Here is a 25,371-nt window from a genome sequence, read left to right on the forward strand (position 1 = left end):
CACCCCGAAGACTACAATTGGTGAAATTTTAATTTTTGCCTTAACTTCCCCTTTAAATCTGATAATTCTAGCCTGGACTGTTCTTAAATTTTGCCGGTTTTCCAGCCTGGGCGTTCTTCGGCGCGGTGAGGTGTTCTTCGGCGCCCGATCTTACTGTAGGGGACCGACCGACCGTACGGCAGATGTCAGGGAGTCCTAAAATACCGGTATTTTGCGACTCACTGGTCGATGAGCTGCTAAAATTTAATGACGTCGCAACAATGGCGAAAAATATGCCCTTTGCTCGGTGCAGCCCCAGACTTATTTGCGAGCACTGTCTGTCTGTGATTTTCACTCCTGCACGGCTGCAGGCCGCGAAGCTGACTCACTCGATCGGGTTTCATCTATTCTCTCTCTCTCGTCTACAATGGTCTACATGTATTTTCTTAAGCCTCTTATACGGGCAATCACGTGATCACATGATTTCACTGGCCTGACCGCGGCAACAACTGCAAAGCAAAACAAAACAAAAAATGTAAAATGTAAAATTAATGAAACTTTACAATCTGCACACAATGACAACTCCATTCTTGAGATAGTCTCTGTTATCAGTCAGTATCCGTTACCATGGTTACCCGTGTTAGCTAGTTGCCAACAAGGCGATGGTCTACATCATACATGTACCTGCTCTACATGATGCAGTGCACTAGCAGTGCACGTAACCGTTGCCCCAGCCTAGGTGCCTGCTGAATGACTGATTATGTGTGTACGCCGACTGCGAGATATTACGGAGGATTAGCAAGACGAAATTCGCGTTCGCGTTCGCTCTCCAAGGAAAGTCGAACTCAGTGACGGAATTCGCGTTATGAGAAGGATTAGCAAACAGAATTCGCACATGCATGATGTTGACACGACGTACATTGTCTACAGACAGTACAGCGTGGTAAATTTATGACTGCCCTAACACGAATCCGCGATTCGTGTTCCGACTACTTTTCCGAACGAAAAATGCGAAAGTTCGCAATGCAGTTCGCGAACTGAAAAATGTTTGCGAACGCGAACGCGAATTTCGTCTTGCTAATCCTCCGTATTGCACGTGATTCTTCTACACTTGACGTCAGTGTGCATGATGTCAGTGTTCTCCATGACAACTAACTTGCGACATTCATTGCAAGAGTTAGTGCACGAAAGTCAAAACTACTACAGTCAACTTCGCTTATAACGACTGCGGATATAACGACAGTTCGCGAATAACGACAGAATTTCCATGCCCAGAGCAAAGTCCCATCCCACTGTAATACATAATTATAATGAGACTTCGGGTATAACGACACTTCGCGAATAAGGACAACTTTTTGATGCCCCGCCGAGTGTCGTTATAAGCGAAGTTGGCTGTACGTAGATGGGCATTTTAGTTTTATGGACCTTTTAATTTTGGACCTGTCGAATGTCATGATGACATGATGTACAGTCCTGTACGTCATCACTCATGTCTGATTCTGTAGATCTACATCAGGTCTGATTCTGTAGATCTCCAGTCATGTACATGTACATGTACATGTACCTGTGTGAAGAGTGCAGTTCACGCAAGTGTGCAAACACTAGGCACCGGCGGATTATGCCGGCATAATTATTGGCATAATTTGGTGGTTGAAAATTTGGAGCATAATTTGGCATCCTCTCGGAGGTAGGAGCATAACTACACGATTCTACCACAGTTCTAGTATGTAGGCTATACAATTGTGTACAATGCACCTGATCAGTGCTGGTGGTCTGCATGGCAAAGGGTTTGGACTTGGAGGTCATGCAGATAGTATTTTCAATGAAAATCAGGGTAGAAATCATGGCAATACATTATTGTATGCTCGAAATCGTCTTCTTCAAAGTTCTTTCTCACACTGACACAGTACATCAACATGGCGTGCTAAATACTCCTCTACTTCTACCTACACAGTATCACACTATCAGAATAATGGACACATGGATTTTACTCAGCATGGAGTTAGTGCAACGATTGCGAAGTTGTTGTTGCTGTGATTACCAGCATACAGACTCACGTGATTGTATTTAACAGCAGTTGAGCTGTAGGCACTATAGTCAGTGACATGCGATATAGACATTTGTGATGGACATGAAAGAATGATGAAACAGAACAAAGAAGGAAAACTAAATGTACGACCCATACACATCAACGGAATGGGACATACTGTAGGTGCAATTGTAAAGACACAAAGCAAGTGGTAAATGTTGTGCCACAAAACCATACATCCAATGACATTACGTACATACATGCGACACGAATCCCAGCACAGTCAACTAGTGGACAGAAAGGCTATGTGGTTGTAACGCAGTGTGTCATGATCAACACTGCTATCATCAGACAACGTCATATTGGTGCGTATGAGTATTATCATTGGCTTTTCCACAAAGCACTGCATCAACTGCCTGTCCGTAATGCCAAGGACGGTCAGTGCGCGCGCCTCTCCGTGGTCTTGCGACCTCACCGAGTCAGTGATTATGCTCTTGGCGCCGCGGGCCGCACTCCCGTCATAAACCTGACTATGGTGCACAGACGACGTCATTGGTTGACAGTCTTTTGACAGTTTTGTCAACAGCACTGTTGCACGTATTTGGACACGCGTTGATCTACTGAGTCGTAGTCAAGCCGTTCTTGGATATTTCTATTCTATTTACGCATGAGACTTGGGTGGCTGGAGAACCGCACGGGAGATTTCAGGGAGTCGCAAAATACTTTTTTTATTTTCCGACTCCCTGGTCGATGCGCGGAGCTGTTAGTGTTATTTGACATCGGATCGCGTGAGTCAAGCCTTTTCGCTATGGAACTGGCCCCGGATTTGTGGGCCCAGGGATTTTCACTCCTCCATGGTCCAGGCTGCAAAGCTGACTCACTCGGTAAGCCTTCATATCTCCCTCCCTCTCTCGCGCGTTTACATGATGCAGTGCGCCTTGGCCCTGGTGGATGTGTGTACGCTGACTGCGAGATGTAGCACGTGATTCATCTACACTTGACGTCCGTGTGCATGATGTCAGTGCAGTGTTCTCCTTGGCTACGTGCGAAAGTCATACTCATGACGTCATGAGTCATAGCAAGAGTTAGTGTGCACGAAACTCAATGACTGAGTAGAAGGACTTTTTTACTTGTACAGTTGCAGGGACCTTTGTTGTCCGGTCCATACAATGATGATTGTACATGTACAGTCATGTACATCTACATGTACATCAGTACCTGTATGAAGCGAGCAAGTGCGCCAACAGGTCGCTCCTGTAGATGAAGAAAACAGAGCTGTGAAGAAGACCTCCGGACGGCTAGCTGCTTCGACATTGTTAGGTCACCTCGGCGAAACTCAGAGTTACTGACAGAACCAGTTCAGGTTATCACACGTGTACTGTTGCTCGATACAAAGTGTTTTTACAATAACGTGGGAACAACAATAAACATTGAAAATTTAATAATGTGATCAGGGTTTGTTGTTATGACCATGACTCATGAGTGACTCGTATTACAGGTCTACTCTCCATATAACGTAATCTCTGGGACCACGCAAACATTATGTTATATCGAGAGGTATGTTATGCAGAAAACCGTGTGTAAAATACAAGATGCACCTCAAAATGAAGGGTATTACAAGGCGGGTTCAACCGTGCAAAAATATACACACTGTACCACCATCGACATCAGATACCATGAATGCTGCAAAATATATGCACATAGGACTAAACTGGCTAGCTACGGCTACAGCTTGATTGTACATACTGCGCACGTGAATTTACGTTGTATTGAGAGTGTACACGTCGGGGACTGCGCCGTAGGGTGTGGTATGCCGAGGTTTACGTTATGTAGGACTAAACTGGCCCAAACTGCCTAGCTACAGCTGCCGCTTGATCATACCATGCACGTGAATTTATGTTGTATCGAGAGTGTGCACGTCGGGGATCGCCGTAGCGTGTGTTATGTCGAGGTTTATGTTATGTAGGATTATGTTGTGTAGAACAAATTTTGTATGGGAGTGATGCTGTTTCGGCGCGGGATTTGATTTTTTATGTACTAACGAGGTTTATGTACAAGTGAGAGTTGTTATATCGAGAGCAGACCTGTAACAGTTTAACTGCCAATCATGCAAACGTTCATGTCTGTTACCAGAGGCAGAGAGTTACTGCCGACCAGCCCGCAGCCAGCATTCGACTGCGAAGGTCATTCGCCTGCGGCGGATGCTCAAGTTCCCCGAAGCAAGCGACAGCCCATCGCATTAGATAGAACGATACCTTGCAGCGCAGGTGATTCATCACCAGAGACGTGTAGTGTACTGTTGCTACTAGTACTACACGATGACAACAGAATGTCATCTGAAAACACCAGTACAAAGTCAATGTCATGAATATTCGTAAGTCGCTCACCTTGACTCATCTTTCCATTCCTTCACACATGTATCTCTCTGCCGTTATCTCCATCAACATGTTCTGCCAAATACTCCTCTACTTCCACCTACACAGTATCACACTATCAGAATACTGGACACATGGATTTTACTCAGCATGGATGACGTCATGAGACATTGATTACATACACACAGTGAGATGCAAAACAACAAACACCAAAGACTTTCTTCTGCTCCGCTGAGTTTTATCAAACAATCCCAGGCCCGTCTTCTAGCTTGTGATATGAGCTAATTCAGGTGTTAGCCGATACCTTACTGTACTCTAGCTAGGTGGTGATGTTAGTGCAAAGATTACCAAGTCGTTGGTGCTGTGATTGACAGCATACAGTCACGTGATGGTATATAAACATCAGTTGAGGTTTAGGCAATGGGTATAATCAAGAGTACATAAACCAATTATAGTGGGTGACATGCGATATTGGCATTTGTGATGAACATGAAAGAATGATGAAACAGAACAAAGAAGGATAGATAAAACAACAATGATAAATGTTCGACCCATACACATTGAATGAATGAGAGAAAGGGTGCAAGGGTGAAGAAACATAACATGTGGTAAATGTAGTCTTCACAAAAAATAGACAACCAATGGGTATGCCGACGATCACAGAACAGTTGACCATTTGACAGAAAGACTCTGTGGTTGTAACTCAGTGTGTCATACACAACACTGCAATCATCAGATACCATGATAATATTGGGTATACAAGGGTATACACAACACTGCAATCATCAGATACCATGATAATATTGGGTATACAAGGGTATACAAGACATGCACATTGTACATGGACACGACTGTATTGGTGTGAGGAGTGGGTACGCATTGACTGTATTGGTGTGGGGAGTGGGTACGCATTGACTGTATTGGTGTGGGGAGTGGGTACGCATTGACTGTATTGGTGTGGGGAGTGGGTACGCATTGACTGTATTGGTGTGGGGAGTGGGTACGCATTGACTGTATTGGTGTGGGGAGTGGGTACGCATTGACTGTATTGGTGTGAGGAGTGGGTACGCATTGACTGTATTGGTGTGGGGAGTGGGTACGCATTGACTGTATTGGTGTGGGGAGTGGGTACGCATTGACTGTATTGGTGTGGGGAGTGGGTACGCATTGACTGTATTGGTGTGGGGAGTGGGTACGCATTGACTGTATTGGTGTGGGGAGTGGGTACGCATTGACTGTATTGGTGTGGGGAGTGGGTACGCATTGACTGTATTGGTGTGGGGAGTGGGTACGCATTGACTGTATTGGTGTGGGGAGTGGGTACGCATTGACTGTATTGGTGTGGGGAGTGGGTACGCATTGACTGTTTGGTGTGGGGAGTGGGTACGCATTGACTGTATTGGTGTGGGGAGTGGGTACGCATTGACTGTATTGGTGTGGGGAGTGGGTACGCATTGACTGTATTGGTGTGGGGAGTGGGTACGCATTGACTGTATTGGTGTGGGGAGTGGGTACGCATTGACTGTATTGGTGTGGGGAGTGGGTACGCATTGACTGTATTGGTGTGGGGAGTGGGTACGCATTGACTGTATTGGTGTGGGGAGTGGGTACGCATTGACTGTATTGGTGTGGGGAGTGGGTACGCATTGACTGTATTGGTGTGGGGAGTGGGTACGCATTGACTGTATTGGTGTGGGGAGTGGGTACGCATTGACTGTTTGGTGTGGGGAGTGGGTACGCATTGACTGTATTGGTGTGGGGAGTGGGTACGCATTGACTGTATTGGTGTGGGGAGTGGGTACGCATTGACTGTATTGGTGTGGGGAGTGGGATCTTTATCATGGATCTTTATCAGGGCAGTTTCCTGGAAGGGTGGATGGGATGAATGGGATGAATGGGAAGTGAAAAGGGGTGAAGGGAAAAGACTTAGCAGAAACACTGCTCAAGAAGAACTACAGGTTAAACCAAGAGTATAATAATTACAAGCTCCTAGGGAGCTTATGTACTCTTGGTAAAACCCACCGGGGAGAACCAGAGTACATGAAAAGTAGAAGCACAGCTGCTAGACACGACAACCAGGAATTTCAGCCCTGGAGCATTTACATGTAAACTATAAGACTAGTAATGGTCTTGAGCGTGTGTTACACTGACAGCACACATGATTATTCTTTTAAAAAAAACCTGCGAATATGATTATTGTGGATGGACAATTGTTAGAACTTAGATATGTATTGGATTTCTGTAGTATATTCGATACAAAGCAGTAAGCATTGTCCCTTGCTAGAAAATAGGACCTACAATGTATGATCCGGGATAGCTCACAGACCACATCATTTTTTCACAGTTCGTGTGGGACCTAGGCAGACTGAGGTTTCAGCATCCGTAGGCACTCCATCTACATCATTTTCAAGCATGGTAAGGCGCTGATTCAACTTCTAAAGTAGTGGCTGTATCTGTTCAAGCATTGCAAGGCGCTGATTCAACTTCTAAAGCAGTGGCAGTATCTGCGATGCGCAGAAGTCCAAAAGAGGAAGAAGGCTTGTGCTCCAAAATTAGTATTGCATGATCTGTACCATGTACTGTACTTGTACATTTACTGGGCACGAGGTGAGGATTTTATCACCGGTTTAACAGGTACATGTATTGTACTGTCGTGGACATGGAAATCCAGTCGATTGACCGGGGCCGACGCCCTCAGCGCGCACCGAAACGGTGCATGCAGTGCACATGATGTTGATCCGATGCGACCAGCGCGCTTCAGCGCATGAATGCATGTGTGCACCGTTTATCCACGGCTGCATGGCCAGCGCCCTGGGGCCGCTAGACGTGCGACCGGATTTCCATGTCCACCACAGTACATCATGTACATGCCAGTACTAGTACAGGTGGAATACTGATAATTCGAATATGGCTTAATTCGAACATACCGCTTAATTAGAAGTTTTTCCAGGACCGCGTACATATTGAGTTGTGGGTTCATGTTTGGATAATTAGAATGTCCGGATAATTAGAAGTTTTTTCCTGGCATTTTGAGGTTCGAATGATCAGGATTTCACCTGTAGTACTACCAGTGATGGCGTGATGCTGACATGATGTGCAGAATCTGTACATCATGAAGAGTAGCAGATAATAATGTTCATGGAGATGAACTGGTACACCAGTAGGTCGGTTATGACGACTTTGTGCTTGAAGTAGAAACTTAAATTGGAACCACAGTCCACTCCCAACTGGCACCGTGTATTTTTTGTTGGCTCTTACGCATACATGTGCATGATGTTAGAGACATGATAGGCAAAACAGTACATTCTTGGCTATGTGACCTGTGCAATCATTCCTTGCTAAGTTTGAGGCGGAAAAGGTCCGTACACATAGGGATTTTGTTCAAAGCCAAGTTTTACAAAAATTAGCACAGTAGTACAGTACCATGGCAACATGTATGGAAAAGCACATAAAAATATAGAAATTGAAGTGGGTTTTGAGCCTAAATTCGGCCAAAATCGAGTTAAAAAAAGCCGGTTGTACTATTCTGGATAAATGGACTAGACTAATGTCTATGGACTGGAGTATGGTGAACAGACGCTAGGGAGCGTTGTCATGACAAACGGCAATTGTTCTTTCCTCCGGCTGGCTGATTGATCATGTGCAGTTCATGTGACTTATGTCGTCGCTTGGCCATGCTTCTGGCTTGTTCCACGATGACATCAGCCTAAGAGTGCAGAGTACGTAACAGAACAATAGAAGAAGCAAAGCACAGTCTAATGATAGTTACAGGCTTTTAACAAATTTATTTTTGCAAGTGTTGTAGTACACAACAAGGAAAGCTGTCTTAGGTATGGAAGGGTTTAACAGTTTCTTTGAATGCCTAAAATCACGCAAATGTAAAGAAAGTAAAATAGGGTTCCCTGTATTAAGACGACACTGTCTCTAGGGTACCCCTAGGCCTAGTCGGTACGGTACCCCTAGGCCTAGTCGGTAGGGTACCCCTAGGCCTAGTCGGTAGGGCACCCCTAGGCCTAGTCGGTAGGGTGCCCCTAGGCCTAGTCGGTAGGGTACCCCTAGGCCTAGTCGGTAGGGTACCCCCAGTCCTAGTCGGTAGGGTACCCCTAGGCCTAGTCGGTAGGGTGCCCCTAGGCCTAGTCGGTAGGGCACCCCTAGGCCTAGTGGGTAGGGTACCCCTAGGCCTAGTCGGTAGGGTACCCCTAGGCCTAGTCGGTAGGGTACCCCTAGGCCTAGTCGGTAGGGTGCCCCTAGGCCTAATACAGACCATCCTCTGCAAAGCTACTCTGGCACAGAGCTCTCCTTCTCACCACCATCAGGTCGCGCATGGCGCCTAGTCGATGCATGGTTAGTGGTATCCGACATGGAAAGCTGGTACATCAGGTAGCGCTTGGTAGCAGTGTCAAAACTCGATTGCAATGTACGTTTCGTCCCCGCTGGACACATCAGGCAATCGTCTTCTTGAACGTATTCACACGGAGCTTGACTGGGGAGAATGAGGTTAAAGACTCCACTGCACCTGTACCTACGGCGGCACCTGTCGCACCGGCTTTGACGTCACAGCAGTGTGTGATCTAAATCTGTTCCGAGTCCAAACAAAATTACTTTCATGGTATTGATTGAAAGTACTGCAGTGGTGTCAAATGAAATCCGACCCCTGGTTTTCCTGCTCGAGTGCAGTACCGATTCTAGCGGTCTCTATTTCGTAGTGTTGCAATCCCATGATTGGTCTCTGCAATGTGAGTGCACCGCTCCAGGGGTCGGATTTCAGCTGTCAGCACTTTATTTGAAAAACGTAGGTTTTACCTGATCTTGATGTAGCTGAGAGAATGTGACTTGAAGAAGGTAGGGAATACAGTCAGTTCCAGGACCAAACACTGCTTCAACAAGGGCAGTCAGACCGGCCTGTACAAATATACACATACACACACACACACACACACACACACACACACATATACACACACATATACACACACACACACTTGTACTACTTGTTGCACACTGCCAAAACTGGTCACGTGGTTCTCCCCGGGAGAGGGGAGAGAGATTCAAAAGGAATCTTGGAAAGATGACTCAATTGGCTATTGAACCGCCCAACGGCCGACACCCCCTGAAATCCCCAAAACTCTGGGTGGACTTGAAAATGATCCCACTTATGGGCTCACCACTGCTCAGTAAGTGGGTGAGGACAAGGTGCAGAAAAAGGATTGACGGCATCAGGGTATCCGTCCTGGGATCCAACTGCAGTTACCCCTGCCCCCAGTGAAGGTAATACGTGCTACTAGTGTGGGTGACTAAATCAGAGTGGATCTGATATTAGCTTCACTAGCACCATTGATTACACAAGAGTTAATCTAGCCAGAAGCAGTCCATGGTTAACAGGTATGTATACTTCAAATAGAAAGTATATGAACCCTGGAACCAACAAAGGTGGCAGGTACTACATTACACCTTCAAGTAGCCGAGACCGTTGGCAACAGACCCAACACAATCAGGCATAAGTGTACCCACCAACCGAACTAGCTGGCACACACACACACACTCACACACACACACACACACTCACACACACACAATAATATATAAACATGAATAAATTTACCATGGACACTAATTTAGACACGAAATACCCCCCCCCCCCCCCACACACACACACCAGCCACACACACAGACAGACAGACACACACACACACCAGCCCCCCCCCCCCCTCACACACACACTAGCCACCCCCCCCCCCCCCCCCAGCACACACACCGGCCACGCACACACACACACACACGCACACACACATACACACAAAACACACACACCAGCCACGCGCACACACACACACACCAGGCACCCCCCCCCCCCCCCACACACACACACGCACACACACGCACACACACACGCACACATACACACATACCAGCCACCCCCCCCCCCTACACACACACACAAGCCACGCACCAACACACACACACACACACACACACACACCAGCCCCCCCCCATACACACACCACGCACACCAGCCACGCACTCACACACCAGCCACGCATACACACACACACACACACACACACACACACACACACACACACACATCCTTCCTTCCTTCCTTCGCCCACTGCCACGATTGGCTGTGTCCCCAAACGGGGCGACTTGACGGAGTGCTGTCTTCGGGACGCGGCATGAGGCCCTGCGAGTCCGGCGGGACGTGAACGGCTGTTTCACTGTTTGTTTTTTGCTTTTGCAGAGCGACGGGATGTGCAACTATGTCTAGCGATGTCTTGAGGACGGCTGAAATGGCGTTTTGCAGACCATACACAAGAGTGGTTTCACGGCAGGTTGTATACGAGAGCATACCACGCTGTAGACTCCATCCTGACACCTGGTTCTCCACTCAGACCTATCATCTGCTGTGTCAAGCAGTACCCACAAACTTTGCAAAGCCGATAGTCTGATAATGTACTGTGGTGCATGCACCGATGGTACCACCACTTCGTAGACCGCCTCCCGTTCCTTTCTGTGCTCCTGTCTTTATTCTCGTCAGCTGTGTACTTCAGCAGTTCAATTCTGTGTTCCAGTCCTCTTTATACTCGTGAGCTGTGTACTTGTTTTGCTGTTTGTTTGGTTTATTTCAATTCGCACAGTAACCGTGTACTTCAGCTATTCTCTCCTCCCTCTTCTGAATTCGACTCTCCGCTGGCCTTCTCTCCTCCCATCCTCTTACATTGTATTGGGCCTCCGCAGCTCCCCCCCCCCCCCCCCCACCACCACCCCACGCACACACTACATTGTCACATAGCACAACTCAACCATTCACTACCCTGTTATTGAGCACTCCTGCTCGTTTGGTCTCGCAAATCCAAATAAAAATCAATCAATCATCAAGCCACTCATTCATGCCAATGGACACCGCCGCCAGGTCGTGTTTGATTGGGTTTTTCCACCTCTTCCGGGGGCCATGTGGAGGTCGTTTAGACAGCAAGGCACCAAAGAGCAGTTGGCGGGGTCGTCCATGCGAGCCAGGTGGCCCAGCCATTGGAGACGACGGCGCCGGAGTCCATGTCTCCCCACCACCGCCGTACCTGAAGGGTTGTCACGTGCTCGTTCATCTGGCGCGCCCGACTGATGCCCAGGACCATGCGTATAGATCGCATATGAAACGACTCAGGACGCTGGAGATCCCGTTGCCTCGGTGTCCAGTTCTCAGCACCATAGAGGAGTACAGCCAACACAGTGACTCCGTACACAACACGCTTGAGACCGATAGGAAACTCGGAGTTCGCAAACACAGCCTTCTTCAAGGCGCCAAATGCACTCGAAGCTGCGGGACACACACACACATACACACACCAGCCCCCCCCCCCCCCATACACACACACCAGCCACACACACACACACACAAACAAACACAGACACAGACACCAGCCACGCACACACACACACACACACACACACATACACACACACACACACACACACACGCACAGACATACACACGCACCAGCCCCCCCCCCCCCCCCCACACACACACCAGCCCCCCCCCCCCCCCAAACACACACCAGCCACGCACACACACACCAGCCACGCACACACACCAGCCACGCACACACACCAGCCACGCACACACACAACACACACACACACACACACACACACACACACCATTGACCATTAAACGCCCATCGCCAGAGACGATGATAGCGATGCTACAGCAGAAGTCATAGCAACTTGTGCTGGGATTACACCATTGAACAGCTTGCAAGGCTGAAGAATTGACCGCCGCTACTAGTATTCAGCCTGGTCTACACCATACAGCTACAGTGCTGGCAACTGAAATCCGACCCCCTGGGCGGCGCGGTGCGCCGCCCAGGGGGTCGGATTTCAGTTGCCAGCCGCCCAGGGGGTCGGATTTCAGTTGCCAGCACTGAATGAAGTGGCTTTGCTGGCCAGTGAATCCCTACTTTTTGGTCTTTTTCATGTTTTTCCCGCACACACATCACACCACATACGCCGGCATGCACAGGCTGTTGGTAACCACCCAGGAGAATGAATGTAAAGTCAGGAGGAGTCTGAGAAAGAGAATAAAGACATGCGGGCCATAATCGTCGTGAATCGAACCCGCATCCTCTCGATTGGAAATCGGTGCACATACCAATGCACCACATGGCACACACACACACATACACACTTACACACATACATACTTACACACATACATACTTACACACATACACATACACACTTACACACATACACCTGGTCCTGGTAAACACTGCCATTACGGTCACGTGTCCCCTTACGGGGCCGACAATATAGAACGACGAGCGGGACCACGTTTGAGAGAGCCATCTCCAGCAGCTATGGATCTGGCTTATCATCGGAAACAATTCCTCTCACGGCTGCCGCTACAACTGGTCCATCACTCTCCACAACAGAGCGAACATTCCATGAGCCAACGCTCTGAGTCGTTCCAAGTCGTCGTCTTCGTGCGGTAGTTTGCTCCTCTCGCGGGCTTGCAAAGCCTCGCGAAGGACTCCGAGGTGGGGGCGACGAGGAGAGTGTCGTCATCGTAACTATCCGACCAAGTCTCCTGTCGGTTAATACCCCACCTCAGGCACTGTTGGCCTGGACGGCTGGGGACACCGGCCGTCCACAACGGCGAGAACAAGCACGGACGGAGGCCAGAAACAAGAGCCCGAAAAAGTACAACCATTCTCCACCAGAGCAGAGAACAAACAACACATACACACACACACAAACACACACATACGCACACACATAATGCAAAAGAACACACACACACACACACACACACACACACACACACACACACGAACACACACACACACACACACACACACATGAACACACGCATGGAACAACACACTTAAAAGTACTCCCAGCAATCCAGTGCCAGCAAGGGTACATACCAACCTTGTTCTTTGCAGCTATGTGTACTGGGCACACATCTAGAAGGTAGCGCACAGTCTCCACATGTCCCAAGCGTGCAGCACAGTGCAGTGGAAGTTGGCCATCCTGCACAGGAAAATCATAATGAGGGATACCGATAGTCATGAACCAAATTTGAAATTCAGTTTCTGCTCTAATTCCACTTCATCAGCATAGCATGCTGATAATATTATATTGGTGCATTTCCCAAAACATGTTCATTGCCAGTGTAATGAAGATAAGCACCATGAACATCATGAATGGTCTAGAGAACTAATACCTCTATGGCCAACACCAATTATATCTACCCTAAAAGCCAATTGGTCTCCCGTGACACTGCACCAAACGGGTTCACATACAGTGGAGATAACGAGGAGAACAATTTGTGCGCAATGTGTTTTCAAAAGTAAGACTAGCTGGCAGCACAGGACTTCAGGGCAGCACTGGTGAACAAAATTAATATCGTCTTGAAAAAATATCGATATTTACGGACGGCCCCTAAACGAGGCCTTAGTGTATTAAGGTCGGACTAAGCAGGTTTTTTGGCGGAGCTCATGTCCGCTCAAAGGTAAATCGAGTACGGATTGACTCCACAACGTGCAATGTGTGTGCAAGGTTAAGGATGAGCCAGTGGGGCGCTTCCGCGGTACTTTACGGTGCTGCTACGTAGTAGAAAACAGTGAGTACAGATGTAGCAGGTATGGGTGACAATCATTGCAAACAACTTACACGTACACAAAGGTCAAGTGCTGGTGAACACCAAATGACCAACATAGGCTGTGTTTACACGAGGCGTTTCAACCCAGGTTGAGTTCGACCCGCGTCAATTTTCTACCCGCCATGAACACAGATTGACTGGCCTATTTTTTTTTAATCATATGACCGTACCTCTGTGCGTATCTTGCACCAGGTTTGAACAGCACTGCACAGGCAAATTTCGCGCGAAAGTATTCACGTGACCATACAGGACTTGGGCGGCGGCATATCAGTATTTGGCCTGGGTCAAGTGCCAGTATGTAAACACTCAGGTATTTCTTTCCCATCGTACAGACTTTCAACCCGGGCTGAACTCCACCCGGGTTCAAAGTTCTCATGTAAACGCAGCCTTAGAGCGCGTACTAAGTATTCCAGCTGACCTGGTCCGTGGCTGAGGGGCCGTTTACATGAGGATAATAAGCCCGGGCTTATTCGCCTCGGGCTTATTTTTCAACCGTTTAGATGACGGTTGTACGGGGCTGAGTTCAGGCGAGTGACTGCGAGTTCTGCGCGCATTTTATTTTTCAAATCGCACATGAACGCAGTGGCAAATGTTCGTGTCTGATGAAATTTGGATCAAGAAGTGCCGGCTCAGGCTTCTACTGCCTTGCCAATTGTCACTTCTTTTTCGAGAAGGTGAAGGATGGGCTAGGACCTTCCACTGGACAAAAACCAGAAGGAAACATACCAAGAAATAAATAAAAGAGACGCACTGCCCACGGCCACATTCTCTCAGGTTCAAGAGGCAAAATCAAAAAATACGGAAAAACTCGCTTATAAGCCCAGGGCTTATATTCCTGACCGTTTACATGACAAAATAAGCCCTGGGGGTTGGATAAGCTCGGTGGTCAAGGGTAGGGCTAGTGCAGCTCGGGGCGAGCTGAATAAGCCCGCCTGACCATGTAAACGCGCGCTCTAAAATGACTGGGTGACAGATCAAGGCGGGCTTATCGTAAGCCTAGGGTTGAATAAGCCCGGGCTTATTTTTCTCATGTAAACGGCCCCTGAGACATGTTATAGATATGAGTGCTATCAAGAATACATAACCCCCAAGAGTGTGCAACTCCAGCTATGGGGTCTGCGACGGTAGAACTTCACATCACGTGATGAACCCGTACACATTATTTGCACTCTGTGCATGATAAATACAGGGTTGTACGCAACCCAGTTTCGGGTACAACCCTCTTGTGATCACTTTGCACTACTTGCCAGTGTAACCTATTGGACCATGTCACGTAATGTAAAGTTCTGCCGTCGTAACACTGCATAGAGGTTGTGCAGGCAGTTACACATTCTTGGGGTTATGAACTCTTGGTGCCGCGTGTATTCCAGCTGACCTGGTCCGTGGCTGAGACGTGCTCTGGTTGCATCTCCAGCAGATATCGCACTGTGCCCAATGCACCAGCAAAGGAGGCAAGATGTACGGGCAGAGACTTTGTCTGAAAGCATGGAAAACACCAACCATGCAAACACGGATATACTTCCACACCTCTAGAATTCCAGTCAGGAATACGATATTGCGGGACGAGGGACTTATGTCCAATGCAGGGAGCCTAGCTGTACTACACCAGTATTCACTGCAATCCGACCCATAGTGCATATTTAGAACCATCAACTTGTATGTCCAATTGACGCCCTGGAAGTGGTATGAATACGACGACTGTACATACACATGTACACGTATAGTGATGTAATCAGAAACTGGTCCAGGCCAGGGTCAGCGTTGCCAGTGTACATGTATGATGTAGGTCAATCAGAAACTGGTCCAGGCCAGGGTCAGCGTTGCCAGTGTACATGTATGATGTAGGTCAATCAGAAACTGGTCCAGGCCAGGGTCAGCATTGCCAGTGTACATGTAGGATGTAGGTCAATCAGAAACTGGTCCAGGCCAGGGTCAGCGTTGCCAGTGTACATGTATGATGTAGGTCAATCAGAAACTGGTCCAGGCCAGGGTCAGCGTTGCCAGTGTACATGTATGATGTAGGTCAATCAGAAACTGGTCCAGGCCAGGGTCAGTGTTGCCAGGGTACATGTAGGATGTAGGTCAATCAGAAACTGGTCCAGGCCAGGGTCAGCGTTGCCAGTGTACATGTATGATGTAGGTCAATCAGAAACTGGTCCAGGCCAGGGTCAGTGTTGCCAGTGTACATGTATGATGTAGGTCAATCAGAAACTGGTCCAGGCCAGGGTCAGTGTTGCCAGTGTACATGTATGATGTAGGTCAGATTTCAGTAAGTGTGAAACTGTAGTACAGTACCCACTGAACATGTACAGCTATGCCAATTAATATCACACTGTACACCAGCAAACATCAAACCTCTCATACAAATGCACTGCCATGTGATCACTAGGAAGATGTACAAGTAGTTGAAGAGAGAAAACACACGGCGGTCTACCCCATATGACCTATAGTTGACTATAGGTCTTATGAGACAAGACCTACAGTTCAATACAGGTCTTATGAGATAAGACCTACATAGGTCTTATTGTACTGAAAGGAATGTGTCATGAGGTGTGTGCAACATGGAATGACAACCCAGACCGTAACCTGGTGACATGAATTACGGTCAAACCCCGGACTATCTAGTATAATGCCGATAGTGATGCCATATGCTAACGTGTATACATTGGATATTGCAAGGTACAGCACACCAGCACAGGGCTGTGGTAATGCTGCCTTCTGAAGAGTCTAGCCCTTTCCTCTCACCACCACCCCCCCCCCCCACCCCTCCCCCTCTCCACCATCCTCTCTCCATCATCCCCTCTCCACCACCCTCCCCCTCTCCACCACCTAAACCTCCCTCCCTCTCCACCCCCCCCCCCCCCCCACCCCGCCACCTCTCCCCAGCATGCAACCATCATCACATTCATATACACACTGCCAGTGTCCCAGATCACTCACACAGCTCTGTACAGAAACAGACTCGGGATGAAGTTGCAGCAGATACTTGACAAGGTCTAAATGACCACACTGTGCAGCGCGATGAACAGGAAGACAGCCATCCTGCAGGTATACAAACATAACAATCATGACATATGAACACATGAGAAACCTGCTCAAGTAATTAATTATTTGAGTAAATAGTTTCCCCGCACTGCCACTATAGGGATTCCCTAACAAAATAATAAATACTACTACTACTACTACTACTACTGTCGTAGTGCATACGGCAATAGCAGAAACGTGAAACGTGAAATGATATGAGTTTTATAATTCCCAGTCAGCTCAGTTCATCAACCTTTGGGGCAGGGCCCGTTAATGCATGCTAGCATTGACCACAGTTGGTCTGGGTGCGTTCGGGTTTAGCGAGTCAAGGCCGTGATCACAATTGCACATTGCATAGACAATGGATCACGTAAAATACCCAAATCTGGGATCTAGCACATAATATCATTCAGGACGGCCCGAAGCAGTTTTTGATTGGTCTGCCAGTAACATGGCCGCTTTCATACAGTTTGTGTATAATATGGTGGGTACACACGTCCTCCACAGTAGTACACATATGTTGGTAGCCAAAACGTTGGTCCGTTGATAACCTGACCAACCGGACCGGTTCCGACGGGCCTGTCATTTCCAGTACTTTGAATCGTTTGATCACGTTTTGTTTTGCTGGATACTATGTCTTCCCGACTACCACATTCCCTTCACACATAGCATGCTGAACAAGGGCACAATGATCTACCTGACTTCAGGGACCACCTGCATAGACAACGGCCATGATAGTTGTTTGGTCTGCTGCATGGCTGATTGCTCAAAGCAGGTTTTCTCGCTCAGGCTGATTGCTCAAAGCAGGTTTTCTCGCTCAGGCTGATTGCTCAAAGCAGGTTTTCTCGCTCAGGCTGATTGCTCAAAGCAGGTTTTCTCGCTCAGGCTGATTGCTCAAAGCAGGTTTTCTCGCTCAGGCTGATTGCTCAAAGCAGGTTTTCACGCTCAGGCTGATCGTTCAAAGCAGGGTTTCTCGCTCAGGCTGATCGCTCAAAGCAGGTTTTCTCGCTCAGGCTGACATCAGTCAGCACTAACTCTGTTTGAGTACTGTAAATATACAAAATTTCGGCGCTGCAAAATTTCGGCACTTCACGATTTTTGACATTTCGGCGGCGATTTATTTTCGGCGTGGGGTAGAGGGCATGGTATAGTGCGACAGATGCTGTGAAAATTTTCATCGGCGTTTTAATTTAGGCGTTTTGGGTCGGTGCCGAATATAGCCGAAATTAAATAACTGCCGAAAATTTGTATATTTACAGTACAGGGATTCAAGAATCTTCAGTCAATCTGTGGACAGAAAAGATTCGCCTGCTACTAGTTTTACTAGTTTCGTCATTGTCTTTTCCTCTCTTTCTTTGTGATTTTTCCTTTCTCTGTATGATCGTAGGGATTATGTCTTATGTATAAATTGATAACGGAAAACTCTTCGGTGCAGCAGAGAGAAAGCGAGGCTCAACATGTACATATACAGATGTACAATGCACAGCAAATGAATGTTCATTTCCATTTCTCCTGGACGTTGTCCTTATAGCCTAGATCACATTCGACGGGCGCGATGACGGGACGCGACGTAAGTATGGACGGGAAGCAACGGGACGGTCTGACGGTGTCCAATGTGAACACCAGGAACGGGAACGCAACTGTACTACCGTGCGGATCGGGAAGCGACGGGAAGAGTTGGATCTGTTCAACTTTTCATACTGAAGACGGGCGTAGACGGGGATGCCAGCGTACAAAACGGCTGCATTTTGAGTGTGAATAGGAGACGGCGTCGTGCGCCGACTACTCCCGATTCGCACATTGAAATTTTAGCATTTTGAACACGGCGGTTCCCATGATAACTCGCAGAATGGCTAACACAACTCGAGTTGAATTGTAGCAAGATTAGTTCTAATGTCGCTTATGGTATTTAGGGATAGTTCAGGAGCGTGACAGACGAACTATTTTATCATTTCCTGGGGCTATTATTTGAATAGCACAACTTCCCAGGCTACTTTATTGGTCTTCATGAAAAACTGGTATTGTGGACTTGATTCCGCTTCAGTCAAGGAGAAATAATTGAAAAGAAGTCCCGAAAAATAGGAAATTAGGTCCGAAAGTCACCCGTCAAGGACCGTGCCTTGTGATTCGCGCCGTTCGCTGTTGAACATAGCAACGACTCCAGCACGTCGTGGCGTACGAATCGTACAAAATTGTACAGGTCGCCCCAGCCGTCCCGACAGGCCCTTACGTCCTGTACCGCCGGCGTTGCGTCGAATGTGAACTAGGCTTAATAATCAGTCACAAGATCATGACACGCAAACCAAGCTGAACATAATGACGTTGACACCCCCTGAACTTACCGTGTCTGGCATGTCCAGTTTTGCTTGGTACTGCAGCAAACTCCTGACCATGACGGTGCGATCAAACCAACATGCAGCGTGCAATGGTGTCCACTTCCATTCTTACTGGTAATGAAGAAGAGCAGGAGACAAGACATTCGTATGGGTAAAGAAGAGTAGATTCCGTCAACTGTCACATGACTGTAACCATGACAATCGAGTATGCAGCCAATCAGCAGCCTTCGCGATCGTGCAATGTTTCCCCATACAGCATTTCAGGATCAGTTCAAGTAAAGGTGTTAGTGTTAGGTCCTCTGGCTAAACACTCCCCAGGGCGCTGTTAGAACTTAGAAGACATGTTTCATGACAGGAAGCATTAGTATTCAATGTGACTTTGATAATCTAGGTAGCCAAGGTTCATAAACTAATCAACTATTTGTGTAGTCACTGGCCCCAATATTCTATGGCAAGTGTTGTGCAGGTGGGTTTTAGAACACTTCATTGTGGCGAACTGCATCGCAATAGAGTGCAATGTACAATACCTAGACCAACTCACTTCTCGATAAAGTCCGTTGAGAATGCCCGCTCCGCAGCATTGTGCAATGACACACACACACTCCAGTCTGTCTGTTACACACACATTGTGTAGTACATGACCCTATTATGTACACCGGCATTCACACACACACACACACACACACACACACACACACACACACACACACACACACATACACACACACACACACACACACACACACACACACACACACACACACACACACACACACACACACATGTATCATGTATACGCCCGTCGCAAGAGAAGCACGCAAATCTGCAAATGCACTGGGTGTGCACCCACTGATTTTCTCTTATAGCAACGATAGCGAACAAGATCTGAATGAGACAGATCAAGACTTGCGCCAGATAACTGTCTAACCCACACAACTGGCAAAGTCATGTGAATCGACCACCAATGCACACCTGGTCTACACACACACACATACATACATACACCCCCCCCCCCCTACATACACACACAGGATAACACACACACACGCACAAACATCTGCCTTGTGTAATCGAAGGCTGTGTTCCAACTGTGTGGCATACATGACTTACCAACAGAGATTCTTGCTCTCCACTCTTGTCACCATAACCGCGTGTGTTGGTGTACTTCAGTCGTGCGAGGTCTTCTTTCAGACTACCCTCAGCAGCAAGTATGACCCTCTTCAACTCAGTGGGATCATTACGCTTCACAAGACCAAGGAGATGCCCTCTAGTATCCCTAGTATCACTAGCTGCTTGCATTGTTCCACTGACCTGCACAGAACAGACAAAATAACACACCACACATTACACACCATACATTACACACCATACATTACACACCATACATTATAATTATATCACCCATCAGACACCACACATTACACATCAGACACCATACATCACCCATCATACATTATATATCACACTCTCATACCATGTATACGCCCGTCGCAAGAGAAGCACGCAAATCTGCAAATGCACTGGATGTGCACCCACAGATTTTCTCTTATAGCAACGATAGCGAACAAGATCTGAATGAGACAGATCAAGACTTGCGCCAGATAACTGTCTAATCCACACAACTGGCGAAGCCATGTGAATCGACCACCAATGCACACCTGGTCTACACCACACGGAGTACATCGGCATAAAACGGCCAAGACGGCTATCTATGCACACCCTACACTTGCTGGGGTAACCATTATAGACAGCACGCTGCTTTGATAGAAGCAGACACTAGATGCACTGGTACCTTGAAGTGAAATTGGAGTTACTTTACCAACCAGGCTCGGCTCTCATACATCATACACTATACTATCATACATTGCACATCATACAGTCTGTTGTAAAATCTAATAATTGAGATGGATCCAAAAGTCAATTAATTTTGCATCAACCTGGCGTGTCTACTTTCAAACCAGATCACTGCAGTCTTAGTTCATTTCCACATACTGTAAATATACAAAATTTCGGCGATGCAAAATTTTCGGCACTTCACGATTTTGACATTTCGGCGGCGATTTATTTTCGCGTGGGGTAGAGGGCATGGTATAGTGCGACAGATGCTGTGAAAAATTTCATCGGCGTTTTGGGTCGGTGCCGAATATAGCCGAAATTAAATAGCTGCCGAAAATTTGTATATTTACAGCCATTCCCTCTTCACCACGCACATACAGACATTCTCTCTTCACCACGCACACACAGGCATGCCTTCTTCACCACACACACACACACACACACACACACACACACACACACACACATTCCTTCTTCATCACCACACACACACACATCCATTCCTTCTTCACTACGCACACACAGCCATGTCCTCATAGATAGTCTGAAAATAGTGCTGTTCTGCTCTGCGTTACGGAAACGTGACACGGAGAATCCCGGGAGCACTCTTCGCGTTCCTGAAATGTAAAGGAAACCTGTTCTGCTCTACGTACACGTAGAGTAATCACGTGAATGTGCACTAGGAATTTATCCTTCCATATTTGGGCACTTCTCTGTGTGTATTTGAATGATACCCATCAGATACGTACGCATTTTCTTTGCGTGTGCCACAACGTAGAGAATGTCATCTATGTGTAGAAATCTGGACCCAAAACACTCGAAGCCGTAGACTCTAACCCAGACACCTGCTCTCTTCGTGATTTCTCTATGTTTCACGTATAGCAGAAACTCTCTAAAGATGCACGTTATTTCTGACGTGACGCGCAATTTCACGTCAAATTTGGTATAAAACTCCAAATTTCGATGTAAACTGCAGGTCACTTACGTAACTCGTTGTTTTTCACCGCGCGAGACAAGTGACGCCAGTACGTACATGTACATGTACTCGTACATGCACCCCCGCCCCTCACCCACCCCTCTCTCTCTCTCTCTCTCTTTCTCTCTCCTACGTACACAAACAAACAAACAAACGCGATCAGAAACACTCACCAAGAGCGGTGCGAGCGCTAGCGACGTGTCTCACTCAGACATGCACCTACACCAGTCACCACTAATCCAGCGTCCAGCCATTCATACTAGCAGTCGCATGTTGGGATTGGCAAAGCTCAGCCAAAGGACGTACATGATTGTAGTACTGAGTACATGTAGGAATGACTGTACATTTTCGTAGAGGTACCAAGACAAGGGCCAGGGAATGCAGCTCGCAGCGCAGGGATGTCCGAACAGAAGATGTCCAAAACATTGTTTCTTTGCCACACGCTACACTGACTACGCGTATACCTGGTATACCATGTATACGGAGCTGTACAACGACCGGCGTAACCGTCGTTGTCCGACACAGACTCAGTACAGACCGACGGACAGCTCAGTCATTCAGACACGGAGTACAAAAATGTACTGTAAATAATCAAAAACCGTTTGCATGTTGCCAGTTTTGGACAGCTATTTTCGCCGTGTGAGAGCTATCCGGCTATCAAGATAAAGTCTACAAAAGTACTTTTTTGTACTACAAAAAAGAAGTACAGTATCATTCAAACTGGCCAGCCGGAGCCCCTGCCCTGGCCTAGGCGGGAGCATGCATGCAGGAGACCTGGCCGGGCCATGATCAGGAGTAGGGCCTAGGGGCCCGGGCTAGGGGCGATCACTTCAGTACTCATGACGTCATGTCATTCATGACTAGCAATAGCATTGACTAAACACAACGATGAAGATGTATGGATAAACACAACGATGAAGATGTATGGATAAACACAACGATGAAGATGTATGGATGAACACAACGATGAAGATGTATGGATAAACACAACGATGAAGATGTATGGATAAACACAACGATGAAGATGTATGGATAAACACAACGATGAAGATGTATGGATAAACACAACGATGAAGATGTATGGATGAACACAACGATGAAGATGTATGGATAAACACAACGATGAAGATGTATGGATAAACACAACGATGAAGATGTATGGATAAACACAACGATGAAGATGTATGGATAAACACAACGATGAAGATGTATGGATAAACACAACGATGAAGATGTATGGATAAACACAACGATGAAGATGTATGGATAAACATTAAACACAACGATGAAGATGTATGGATAAACACAACGATGAAGATGTATGGATGAACACAACGATGAAGATGTATGGATAAACACAACGATGAAGATGTATGGATAAACACAACGATGAAGATGTGTGGATAAACACAACGATGAAGATGTATGGATAAACACAACGATGAAGATGTATGGATAAACACAACGATGAAGATGTATGGATAAACACAACGATGAAGATGTATGGATAAACACAACGATGAAGATGTATGGATGAACACAACGATGAAGATGTATGGATAAACACAACGATGAAGATGTATGGATAAACACAACGATGAAGATGTATGGATAAACACAACGATGAAGATGTATGGATAAACACAACGATGAAGATGTATGGATGAACACAACGATGAAGATGTATGGATGAACACAACGAGTCGGAGTAATAAGTAAAAAAAGTTAGTTAGTATTCAGGCACTGAGTCAGTTTCGAAAAAAAGTGAACTCAGGAAATTGTTAAAAATTCTTGAGACAACGAAATTTGTTGTAGTGTTTTGTTCTCCTGTAAAAGGCTGTATACACCCTGCCCCTAAACCCTGCGAATCGATAGGTTTTCTGCCTGCTTTTCTTCTTGTACATACTCTGTTTTGGCTGGCTGCTTGCCTCATTTTGGAAGTTGGACTAGTTTCGCCTCCACAATCCAGTGTGTCGTTACTACAATAGCTTTCATGGCTGAGGTTGTTGGTACGTCTGTTGGCCCTGGGTTCCCAGTACTCAGTTGCCAAGGCTGGTTGGTAAAGTAACTACAATTTCACTTCAAGGTACCAGTGCATCTATTGTCTGCTTTTGTCAAAGCAGCGTGTTGACTATACTGGTTGCCCCAGCAAGTGTAGGGTGTGCATAGGTAACTGTCTTGGCCGTCCTATTCCGATGTAGTCCGTGTGGCGTAGACCAGGTGTGCATTGGGGGGGGGGGGGGGGGGGGGGGGGGCGATTCACATGGCTTCGCCAGTTGTGTGGATTAGACTAATAGACAGTTATCTGGCGCTTGTCTTGATCTGTTTCAATCAGAATCAGATCTTGTTCCGCTATCGTTGCTATAAAGAGAACATCCGTGGGTGCACATCCATATCCAGTGCATTTGCAGATTTGCGTGCTTCTCTTGCGACGGGCGTGTACATGTACATGGTACATGGTACATGGTGTGTGTGTGTGTATATGTGTGTGTGTGTATGTGTGTGTGTGTGTGTATGTGTGTATGTGTGTGTGTGTGTGTGTATGTGTGTGTGTGTGTGTGTGTGTATGTGTGTGTGTGTATGTGTGTGGGTGTGTGTTTTATAATTATTATTATTTTTTTACTAAGTACACAACCTACTGTGTCGTGTCGAATGATGACCTGTATGAGCTTGCCCACACTGAGCCAATATCCGCTATGGCAAAGCGAGCGAGATGGCGTCTGCTTGGACACATCCTACGCCAGCCATCATCGACACCAGGCAATCAAGCAATGATTGCATACGCATCAATGGAGGACGCTGTGAGGCACAGGAGGGGAGCTCCAAGGTCCTGTTTAGTCACCACCCTCCAGCAAGACGTCAAGTTCACCGCCGTCGCATTGAAGACGAGCCGGCACCTAGAAACCCTAAGAAGTTGTGCAGTTGACCGGCAGAAGTGGAGTAACATTTGTTCTGCGGTGGTGTGAACACACATGACCGGCTGTGATTTTGGTGTGGACGCACATGACTAACTGTGATGACCAATGATTTCATTTCATTTATCTTATTTTTTATTTTATTTTATTTTATTTTCTAAGAAAGAGCTTTGCTGATGTGGTGTATTGGAACTCATGTGAAATCTACACCGTGATTGTTTTCGTCAAATATTATATCTTCTC

The 25,371-nt window shown here is 47.0% G+C and overlaps 1 protein-coding gene across 1 annotated transcript; it reads right to left on the bottom strand.

The window, feature by feature from the left end:
- Positions 1 to 7,621: 7,621 nt before the first annotated feature.
- On the bottom strand, positions 7,622 to 22,656 carry LOC135819257 (ankyrin repeat, PH and SEC7 domain containing protein secG-like). Its single transcript, XM_065332431.1, has 9 exons — positions 22,387 to 22,656; positions 20,512 to 20,712; positions 19,943 to 20,044; positions 19,408 to 19,512; positions 16,982 to 17,083; positions 15,417 to 15,518; positions 13,309 to 13,410; positions 9,187 to 9,285; positions 7,622 to 8,089 (listed from the first exon to the last, which is right to left on the bottom strand). The coding sequence occupies exons 4-9, from the start codon at positions 19,456 to 19,458 to the stop codon at positions 7,976 to 7,978; spliced, it is 570 nt and encodes a 189-aa protein (XP_065188503.1). The 5' UTR covers positions 19,459 to 19,512; positions 19,943 to 20,044; positions 20,512 to 20,712; positions 22,387 to 22,656; the 3' UTR covers positions 7,622 to 7,975.
- Positions 22,657 to 25,371: the final 2,715 nt, after the last annotated feature.

The sequence above is a fragment of the Sycon ciliatum genome, chromosome 6 (genome assembly GCF_964019385.1).
Source record: "Sycon ciliatum chromosome 6, ocSycCili1.1, whole genome shotgun sequence".
NCBI lineage: Eukaryota > Metazoa > Porifera > Calcarea > Leucosolenida > Sycettidae > Sycon > Sycon ciliatum.